This window comes from Chaetodon trifascialis, chromosome 5 (genome assembly GCF_039877785.1).
Source record: "Chaetodon trifascialis isolate fChaTrf1 chromosome 5, fChaTrf1.hap1, whole genome shotgun sequence".
Lineage (NCBI taxonomy): Eukaryota > Metazoa > Chordata > Actinopteri > Chaetodontiformes > Chaetodontidae > Chaetodon > Chaetodon trifascialis.
This window is the reverse complement of record NC_092060.1, coordinates 20,160,882-20,172,467: the sequence shown is the minus strand read 5'-3', so window position 1 is coordinate 20,172,467 and position 11,586 is coordinate 20,160,882. Positions and strand designations below refer to the sequence as shown.

The 11,586-nt window shown below is 42.2% G+C and overlaps 1 protein-coding gene across 1 annotated transcript; it reads right to left on the bottom strand.

The window, feature by feature from the left end:
* Positions 1 to 705: 705 nt before the first annotated feature.
* sox3 (SRY-box transcription factor 3) lies at positions 706 to 2,673 on the bottom strand. The gene has a single exon (XM_070962902.1). It carries the CDS (start codon positions 2,424 to 2,426, stop codon positions 1,524 to 1,526), a length of 903 nt encoding a protein of 300 aa, XP_070819003.1. The 5' UTR covers positions 2,427 to 2,673; the 3' UTR covers positions 706 to 1,523.
* Between the last annotated feature and the right edge of the window lie 8,913 nt (positions 2,674 to 11,586).

The window sequence follows — 11,586 nt, the reverse complement described above, 5'->3', positions numbered from 1 at the left end:
CTGTGTTTCATGTCATATATTTAATGTCTTTTATTTTTAAGTTTACACCACTTCCTAATGTTAAGCGAACCAACACTCGCCCCCTTTCTTCATTTGCTCTGTGTAATTTATTTACATTCTTAAATTCATTCTTGAAAAGTAGAAATATTCTGAGTGAATTCTCCTGTTAAAATCGAAATTAAAATCAAATGAAACAGCAAATTGATGGCAACCTTTAAACACCTGGTCTGCCTTCGCTCAGTAAATTCTGAAATAAGTGAGTGATCTGAGGAAGGAGAAGTGGAACGAAGCAAAGACAAAATACAGTTTCTGTTCACCAAATATTTAAAAAACTAATTCAAGAAGCAAAAAAAAGATTAAGGCTCCTGTAAACTTCTACTGAGGCTCATTCCAAAACTAATGAGCCTGTAAAAAAATGTTAATCAGAAATATCAGACAGAAATTCAACAGGCCTGAGAATGAAGTAAATTCTACTGATTTTAAGCGGGTGGTTAAAATGCCATGCATCTTTTTTTAACCTCAGGAAAGCAAATTATATTTCTCTAATTGTTCTTTAAAGCTAGTGAAGTAATTAGACCAATCTGTTTGCTTCTCCATGAAGACAAATCTGATGCCACTGAAGTGAAAATATTACAGGATCATCGTTCGGTGTTTGAAGATCTTTACATTCACCTGCGAAATGATCCCTTTTCACTTTATGCTCCCCTGGGATTCAACCTGTTCCCAGATTTTTTAAAAGCAATCATATTTCCAAACCTGCTTTACACACAAAAGACAGAGCCGCAAAATCATGTTTCGTACAAATTTATTCAGCATTTAAGAATAGAGGATGGTCTTAAAATATGTAGAAACGTCAGTTTAAATAAACCTTTTCGTTCAGCATAATGAGTAAACATGACACTGTCAAAACCATCACAGAAAATAACATTTTTACAAAAACAAATCTTTCACTTGACAAAAACATCGGGTTCACAAGCTAAAAAGAAAAAAAAAAAAAAGCCTTACTATAAATAAAACCTGCGTTTGCGACCCGCACAGTCTTAACATTTCATTTTAACCTATGTGGGGGGAGGAGAAAAGAAAGACTACACAATTTGGACACAGTCGAGACAACTGACATTCTACAAATTAAGTGTAAACATTTATGAAGCAACTTTCCATCCAGCTTTTCTGAAATACACCAGCCTCTCTTAATGAGGCCACATGCCTTTTCATAGAGAGAAAATATGGCATTAATTAAAATATAGAAGTCCAATTCTTCTACATAAGTTGATTGCTTATACTTGTGATAGAAAGCATCTCTGCAATGCAGTTTACTCTGATGGGCTCAACGTTCGGTTTCGGTCCATTTTAAAAACGCATTTAAAAACGGACAACTCAAAAGATATTGAGACAAAACGCTTTTCGAACAAAACTGGTGAACGTCGTTTCTTTAGCAACCAAAAAGTTCAAGTATCCGAAGTACTCTTTTTTTTGTTTTATTTTTTCTGTTAAAAGTTTGAAGTCTTTTCTTTCCGTCGCTCTCAGATGTGGGTGAGAGGTAGCGTCCCATTGACGCCAGTCCCTGCGGTCTGATAGTGCGGATGGACGCTGTGTAACCGGGTGCTCTGCAGGGAGGAATGCTCCGCGCTGTCCCCGCCGGGAGGCAGGTACATGCTTATCATATCCCTCAGGTCCCCCAAACACGCCCGCTGAGAGTGGGACGTGATGGCCGGCGGCGGTGAGCTCGGCTCGGTCTTGCACACAGACGCCATGGAGCTCAGACCCATGGCGCTGGTGGTCTGCTGCGTGTACGCCGGAGACATGCTGTACGTAGAAGCCGCGTTCATGTAGGTCTGCGCCGAGGACATCATTGGGTACTGGAGGCCTGCCATCTCGTATCGGTGCATCTGCTGGATCTGCGGGCTGTTCATGCTGTGATGTTGAGGGTAGGCCAACTGGTCCTGCATGAGGGAGTACGCACTGTTCGTCCACCCGTTCATGTGCGCGTAACCGTCCATCCGCTGCCCCACCGACACCGAGCTGTTGACGGCGTTGGCTCCTGGCGCCAACAGTCCCCCGGGCAAAGAATACTTGTCTTTCTTGAGCAAGGTCTTGGTCTTCCTGCGGGGACGGTATTTATAATCCGGATGCTCCTTCATGTGCATTGCGCGTAGACGCTTGGCCTCGTCGATGAATGGCCTCTTTTCAGCGTCGGTCAGAAGTTTCCAGTCAGCCCCGAGTCGCTTGCTGATTTCAGAGTTGTGCATTTTGGGATTTTCTTGTGCCATCTTCCTCCGCTGTCCCCTGGACCAGACCATGAAGGCGTTCATCGGCCGCTTCACCCGCTCCTGGTCGCTGACACTGTTGTTCTTAGCGCCCGGCGCCGAGCCCGAGTTGGACTGCGGGAGCGGGGTCTTGATCTCGGTTTCCATCATGTTATACATTCAGGCGACTTTTAGTGTTCACTCACAGGCACATAAAAAAGTTCACAAAGCAGCGCCTAAAGTCAAAGAGGTAGAGATACTGACCAGTCTCATAAGATGGGAAAAAAAAGTTCTGCCCAAAGAGGCAAATGCGTCTGCAGGTGCTTCTGGCTTCTCTCCGCTCAAAGCTGCTCTGTCCCCCACGGCTCTCAAACACAAGTCTGTAAACTTGCTTCCAAGCTCATCTGTTAATAGGCCTAGTGGCCGGACCATGTGATGTAGATTGACAGCATGACAATGAGGAGCGGGCGACCAATCAGCGCGCAGCTCCCATTTCCACCGTGGAACCAACCGGAGCATCCAGCGCTGTGTTTTGGTTAGAGGAGGAGGGAGAGGTAAAGTTTTAAAACAGCAGCGCAGCTCGACAACCTGAGCGCTAAATGTGGGAGATTTACAGCCATTATGATGTGAGAATGAAGATGAAAAGTCAACGGGAAATACATCCGATTTGTTTTTGCTGCAGAACAGGTGCTGCCTGATCCCATCCAATTTATTTTTGGAGCAAAATGAAGCCGAAAAGGTTATTTTGTCAACTTTTTTCTACATTAGAGGCCCAGCTGAATAAAATAGGAAGTGTCAAACACGCAATAAAAAGTTTTGTTTTTTCCCAACCATGCAGGCTGATTTTATATGAAACCAAAACGCGGTATAAGCTGCACGGAAGCAAAAGTCTTAGGGATCACTGTCAATAAATCAATGACAGAGGCGAATACCAGCAGGCCAAAAGCGACCTAAACTGAGGACAAACTGTTTAAGTAAAAGGTGGGATATTGGATTAAAATGTGGCTTTAGCAGAGAAAAAGTCTTTTCATCTCTACCTGCTGTCAAACATGCCTTTTGTTGCTTTAACTTAACGGAATATATTTTTTTCAACAGCTCAAACTGATATCTTTATCATTATTATTAATATTATTATTTATTTTCCCTTTTTTGACCGCCTGCTCGGAAGTTTTTCTCAGGAGTTTTGAAGTCTCTGAGTTTCCTTTAAGCAACTACAGAGTGAAACCTGCCGAGCGGCTGAAATAAGTCAGTTTCCGCATTTATTTAACTCATGTGGAAGAATACTTATTTTACATTCCCAAATTAAGTGTAAATGTATTGGCATAAAGCAGAATACGGCTGATGGCTTCGCTGTAATGTTTCGAAATTGAGTTTTTAAACCAGACATCACCGTGCGTCACGAGCAAGTATGTGATCTAATCTGATTTTCTCATAAAATGACCTCAACGTGGTTTCTACCTCAGACAGACCAGTGATCTCCTGATGAAATAACTGGCACGTTAATGTGGCTGTTTCTGCAGCGCCAAGGGACCCACAATGCAAAACTTTAATGCATCAACGACCTCTTGTGGAGGGGACGGGCCATCTCTGTAATCCCAGAGGAAAAGTTTGGACATGGAGACTGCGCGAGCCGCGTGTGAGTGACTGCGCTCAGCTCCTGTTTGCTGACTTGTTTTCTCTCGGCGGTGTTAATGGTTATTAAAATGATTACCGTGGAGTGGCCTTCATTTGCATGTGTCTCCTTACAAACGACCTGAAACGCCGCTCCGCCACTGAAACCGATTGCCCCGCAGAGCGAGCCTCACACCTGCTAATGATTGCGAGCGAATCGCCCATCGAAAACAACTATTAACACCTCAGTGTTTAGATGAGCTCTGCAGGGATCATTCTGGTAGGATCTATGTGCATTTTAGAGCGCTTCACCTCCCGGAGCTACTGCCCTTGCATTTTATTATATATGGATACAGGGGAGTGCGTCCACCTGAGAGACCGCACTTTTTATTTTCTGATTTCTCGTGTCGTGGAGAGCAAACGCTGCGAGCAAAAACCAGAGTCTGTTTGGAAAATCGCTTGTTTAGTTGAAAAAAAGCTGAATCGAGCAGCGACCCCCCTGATTTACGAGTTTAATGAGCTGTTTCTATTAAATCATCAATGGACCGATAACACCTGGCAGTCTCTGTTGCTCTTCTTTATTCCCGAAAATGAATGAAACTTTCCCTTTTCAAGGTAAAATGCCAAAATGCCAGCTTTTGCACCGAGGATATAGAATGCATTTTGCAGTTTCATTTGTAAAAGTTGCACAAAGGGATGCAAAAACAGACAAAGGCAGAAGTGTCAGTAATATTTCTGACTTTTGAAACTAAATCCAGGCACAAATAGCGCAAAGGGAAGGGGATCTTAAAGGCAGGGAAAGCCTATAGTCTAGTCCCTCAGCCATATAGTTAGTAGTAAATCAGCTGAAAAGAGACATCACTTCATGAATTTAATTTTCGCGTTCAATGGGGCGTCACAAACAGCAAGAGCAATAAAACTAACGTCCAATTAGCAGTCATCTATTCTCAGGGACCAGTTATTTGTTTATCTGGGCAGATCTCAATACTGATCCGCTTGTAATCTTCTTATGGAAATTGACCGGTAGCAGAGGGAGAGAGAGGAAAAAGAGAGAGGGGGAGAGACAGAAAAAAAACACACCAGGAATAACCCGGAGTTTAGTAATGAGGGCCTCTGTGCAGCTAATTTCCTAATTAAGGAACGGAGGACCACCAGCATAGTCTGCTGTGATTCAGACTCAACGAGCCTGACAGCCCTAAAGGGGGCTTCTCAGGGCGCACGGCTGCAGGATCCCACTGCTGAATGTAGGGAAATATGTGGATGTCCTGGTGGGAGGATGTAACATGCACGCAATCAGCCAGATCGTAGATAATTTCATGTTTCAAAAAAAAGAAAAAGAAAAAAAAAGATGAATTGTGCATATGCGTAAAAAGACGATTTGCCCTCAAGGCACCGATTCCTGAAGAGAAATCAGTTGCATTTTGGTATTTTTCGTTACAGTTAAGACGTATCGGATTCTTAAAAGCAAGTGTTTTGTTTACTTTTTGTTGACGACGCGTTAAATTTGGTGACAGAAATCACAGAAGTGAAGAAGAGGTCTGCTTCTGGCCTTTGGGCCTAGGAAACCAAACAAACTAAAAAAAAAAAAAAAAAAAGTGAGTCATATTTGCAAAGAGCTTTATGGGAATTAAAATGCATTCAGGTCGACTAATTGACACCAAACGACTTTAATCCCACCTTTGAGAGCAGTTCAGCTGTCTGCATGTCCGCGCCCTGCGCTCGGCTGTCAGTGGGAGCTTTATGGTCAGACCATTTCAATTGAAGACGGACAAAATGCGCTCAACTTAAATATTATACGACGAGACAGAGGCGCTGCATGTCTGCCATTCAGCTGCAAATAAGTGACTGATAATAGCGTGTCATTTATTGCTTTTTTATTGCCTTTTTATCGTTGTAGCCTGCGTTTACATGTTGCTTTTGTTTAGATCTTATTTTTGACTATTTGCAAATAGGACAGATTTATATTAATAATCGAAAGTCGCATCTCAAGCCCATAATAAACATTATTTTACGTGTCCATTTTAAACCCCACGACCTCCCGAATCAATAACTTTTTTTTTTTTTTTTTTTTTTTCAGCTCAGTGACTGCGGACAAGGCCTTGGAGAAACAGTAATTAACAAAGAATGGGTTTTCAATTACAGCCACAATAGAGACTGTCTCATTAAGATTTGCATGATTTTTGGACGAGGAATGCAAATGAAGATGCAATTTACGCACGGTCTGCTGTTCCTATTGTGTCGGCGTGAATGGCTGCGTCCTCCCAGTTCAACACAGGTAAAATAATATTCACGGGTCATTTAAAGGCATAAAAGTGCTGCTATTATCACCTCTTTATGTCACAAAGAAGGGCTAGTGTTCGTGATGGTAATTTGACTTATTTGACCCATAAGAGTTGTCATTGACAAAAAAAAAAAAAAAGTTAACAAAAATAGCTTAAAAATGTTTAATGTCTGTGTGTAATGCAGAGTCATGGCTGAGGGAACATTTTTACTCTGTCGTGTGAACATGTTTTATATCACCTCTTTGACTTTACAGTCTCCCATCATGGTTCATTAATTCATGTCAGGAGATTCTTACAAAAGATGCTAAAAATAACTCTGCAGGCTTCTGCAGAATGCATTTTTACTCCTGGATGCAAATTTAGACATTAATAATAAGAGCTAGTCTTGCAACAGGTATCATACAACCAAATTTAAATGACTTAGCTGTAGCATTGAGGCTCTATGTGGCAGAGCTTCACCTAATGTGAGTTTAATCTGAGATATTATTAAAATAACAGACTTTTCTCATACATAAATAATAATATGAGCGTATTTTTGTCCTCTAAACGTCTCCTCGGGAACTACGACAAACTCTCTTTGAGAAGCAAACAAATTAATCTACCTGGGAAAGACCTGAAGATTTTTTTTTTTTCTTTTCATCTAATTAAGTTTCTTTTGATTATGCAGGAAAATTACATATTTATATGTTACAAAGAAATGTGCACATTTTGTCCAGATAAAGGCGGAAAACCTTGAGATGAATAATCAGATGTGCTGAAGATGGTTTTAAGTGTGTGTTCGCTACTTCCTGTCAGAGAATGGAGAAAGAGAGTTGCATCAGGACGGAGGATAAATAGAGAAATGTTCTAAAGTGCTGCTCTGTGTCGTGGCTTTCCCTCCATTATTGCGCCACAGAATTCAATTCAATTCAATTTTATTTGTATAGCACCAAATCACAACAGAAGTTGTCTCAGGACACTTTCCATATAGAGCTGGTACAGACCGAGCTCTTTTGAATGAATGAATGTGGTAGTGTTTAGTCTTCGTGATGGAGAGCTGGAAAGGATGAGGCAGACAGATTAGTAAACTCACCACATGTTGGGATGCCACCCCGGCGATCATCTCTCACTGTGGGCCCATCTGAGGCAGCGAGAGCGCCCACGTTCAGTCACTAGGCGAAGGGACTGTCACTCAAACCTTCAAAAGAACCAAAAAAAAACACACTCAGACGACAGATGCATCGATTTTTCAGGAGAGCTTTAGTGGAGTGTTGCAAGTCTGTCAGGAGGACTCGAGGCTAATGGAGAACGCAGCATTCTTGTCTCCACTGTAGCAGAGCAATTTGTGTTTTCACTGTGGTGGTGGTGGTGGGGGAGCGAAGCCGAGAAGTGCAGCCACCTCGTTCAGCTCTGTGGAATGTAACCGTCTTACTTATTGACCTCGGCTTGTAAAACAACATGCAGAAAGCTGTCTGCCTCCTGTAGCTGTCTGTGAAGAACGCTCCAAACTTTAGCCTCTTTTTCTCCCCGGCAGGCCAAGCATGTCCTTCCTCATTATGTTCTGGTGCGAGCAAGGCCAAGGCTGCTGACACAGACCCAGTGTAATCTCTTTAACCCGCCACTGTCACGAGCAGACAAGGCGTGACCACCCAACACTCTGCTCCATCTCACTTAGCCAAGGGAATAGTTTTTCACTTCATCACCTCTTTGGGTTGTAGCTGCTTATCATTTCGGGATGCACATTTCAAACACATTCCATCAAGTATGCTCAGCAGACGGGTGCGTGCAAAATTGTTCACACACATACGCACCGGGGTTAATCATTCTTACAAGACCACTCAATGTAATCGTGTGCAGCAGTGTGCAGTTAAGAATTCATATACTCACTGACCCTTGGAGTTCCCATAATTGACACAAGCATTTATCTGCTGTGGTTATTGACTAATGAAGCTAAAAGCAAATGAAATTACATCACAGGAGAGGACATCGGTGGAAGCATTTTTAAATGAATATACAATGATTATTAGCCCCTTGAGGTCATTTCTCAGACAAAGACTCTTTGCGTTTACTTAGCAGATTAGGAGAAACATTCATATTAAAACATTTGGTATATGATGCGTTAAATGAAAAATAAAACACCGACCTACTGTGAATTATAAGCTCCTATCCACTGAAAGCTAATTTCAATTCAGTTTAAATTAAGCAGAAAATTTCAATAAATATGGCTTTCCTTCTGAGCCACTGGGTGAGGCTGGGTTAAGCCATCTAGGGCGCGACATGATCACTTCTGAGTGCCTGAACTTCCTCAGCTGAGGCTCAGCTCACACTTGAACCTCTAATCTGTGCAATCTTCTGTTACCTACAGACACTCTATATTACATCTCGTCTGCTGGTTCCAAGGGTTTGTTGTGCACTGGTTTTCAGAATGCACTGAATAATTAAATGCTGTGTACGTGCATCAAAGCAGAACACAGTTTAAATGAGGCCTCCAGATGCTTTTTTTTTCTTTTTCTTTTGCACCAGCATTAAAGTTATGATAGTCTGTCAGCAAGCAGATGCATGCTGCTTGGAAAGTGCTGCCTGTGAATGGCATTATCAAGCACCTCTATATGATGATCATTTTAAATACTGTTATTGCCTGACTGGCTAATTACAGCGCTCATTATTTTCCATGTATCTTTTGAATCATTGCCATGTTCAGTTTTTCCAAAAACAATGGAAACTTTCTCCGTTTTTTGTTTGGAAGAAAGTGCTGAATCGTCACTTTTTGCTTTGCGCCATGCCCAAGCAAGCAGCCCTCTTTTGTTTTAGCCATAATTGAGATCCCACTAATCTAGCCTCTTTTAAAAAATGAAACAGTCTCTTTGTCAAGCCTTCATTAGTTTAAGATAATATTGTGAGGATGCACAATTAATTTGCAGTGTAACTTTAATTAATTAAATACACCCAATTTTGTAATATGATTAATGCCACCAAGTTGTTATCTGTATTCTCCTCCAAAATGAATATGTAACAGAGATACAGCGCTGAGCATTAATTGGGGCTTTTAAGAACCCAAAACTAGGTTAGGTAATTATAAGAGGTAATTTATTAAATCTTAAATAAAGAAACAAACAAGCATAAATTGATATATAAATCATGAGTACCATTGTGTGTAATCTAGCTGTGATTTGGGAGAAAATGACAAATCTTTGTTGCGTGCAAAGCACTCGATAAAGCAGATAGTGGTCATAAATTTAGTCCCAGTCAAGGTCTCATTAAAAGAGGCATAATTTAATTAAGAGTTAGCCATCGCCCTCTAAATATATTAATTACCTTGAGCATGACGAGATGAGTGCGGCGATTATTGCGTATTTCATTAGAGTAAGTCTTCTGGGAGAAGAGCAAACTAAGGTGGGAAGCTGACTGTGTTGACAAGATAATGGATGGGCTGGTTTGAGATGAATTTGGTCACCTTGCCTTGGGTTGAGTGCAGAGAGGTGAGACAGAGGACAGCACAGGTCCTCGAGAAGGTGGGAGGACGCTGCTATGTTTACTGGGACTGTAACGCTGAGAGCTTTCAGGTAGAGTTTGAAAAAGGTTTGGCAAACCGGTAAATTCTTTTTTACTTTGATTATTATTGGAGGAATGTGTGACTAAATGAGAACGAGAGCATGTTAAATATTTAGAGGTTCAGTGTAAAGAATTAACTTTAAAAATCTGGCAATTCACAGGCCAAATATCATGAAATTACATGCTGAGAGCTCACTATGTGGGAATATGAGAAATAAACTCTTAAATTTCAAATGTTTCCTTTTGACTGAACAATAAACTGTGTCTATATGCCTGAGGTTGTTGTTTGTGGTATTACACTTCAGTGTCTTATGTCTCTTGTGGCTGTAGCCTCTGAATATGATTTTAAAAATGCGTGGAAGCATAAAAAAATAACAGCAAAATTCATTATTGTGCTTAATTCTCAATGTTCTCAATCCACTGTGGCGCACTGATATGGTTACTTTTCCATTTTACCTGCATCAACTTAAACTTTTCACCACCACAGCTAATAAAATTACACCTCAGTGTGCTACCCATTCGTACACACACACACACACACACACACACACACACACACACACACACACACACACACACAACACACACTCACACAGACCAGAGGAGTGCAGAGGCGTCGGCTCATTGCCCCTTCGACTGATATGTCAATGAAACATACAAGATGTTGCCGCTGCACTGGAGCGATTTCCAGCCTCGCTCCTCTCCAGGCTGACAGCGGGACAAAGAGCCTAAGCTACTATTATCTGGAAGCAAGCTCTCGTTCTTGCTTTCATCTTTCTCTTCACTCCCGCAAACATAGATGTACGTGCTTGTGCAAACACACAGAGCTCAGCGTAAAGTCACAGATGCATCCGGCGTGCATATCAGACAGGACTTTAATGCTGTGGAGAGTTTGGTTAATGTGTGCTACATTGTCCAAGTGTCAGATTGTAGACTGTGCAGCGTTGTGGAGAAGAAGTGGAGCATGACTTCTGATTTTCTGGGATGGTGTCAGTAGTTGTTTTTTTTTTTTTTTTGCAACAGAACAGATGAGTTATGGCTTCTGTATTTTACAATACTGTCAAACTTCTCATCTATTTTAAATTCTACTGCATTTGATCAGAATGACATCCAGACCAACAGGTGACACATCCTGTCTGTAACCATAAATGACTCCCACCGGCTAAATCAGGCAGACTTAACATGTATTTATGCATGTTCAGAGACAGTAAACACAACTCACAGCACACAAAGCCCTCTGCAACATCTCCCTGAATGTCCCCCTCCCTCTTCTCTCCTCTCTTTACTACCCTCCTCCCACTCTGGCCAGAAAATTCAGGACACTCACCGAGCTCTGACTGGTCCCAAGGCTGCTGCTCCTGCTGCTTCCCAATCCCTCTGTTAGACACACCTTCAACAGCTGGCTGTCAGCAGGCCCAAGAGCAGGACCATGGACTGGAAGATAGCAGTGACATCCGCAGCCCAGAGCCTCAGCCCAGACTCCAACCGTGGCCATTCAGACGGGAACACCACCACCACCATGGCAGCTCCCGGTGCAGCAGAGAAATATAAAGAGCGAGGGAGCCGGGCAGTCACTGGTGTGGTAGTGCAGACTGCAGCTGAGCTCTCCCTGCACTGGGACCCATCTCATTCAGCCAAGATTGCTTCATACAAAAGTTGACAATGCACCAGTGAAAGCCATTGTTGATATTCAACATTTTTTAAATAGCTGAGCAGAATAGACAACATGGCAGGCTGCAAAACTTGGCAAGGGAAACTGACCTGGAGCTTCCCGTTTGAAAGGGTTGCCACACTGGGTGAGAGGAGAGAGGACTATTGTGTTAAAAAGAGGGAGAGCTTGTGTGAAAGAGCTCGAAAAACAAAACGTCTCCCATCCCGGGAGAGCAGAGTACAATGCTTTCTGTGCAGCAGGAAGA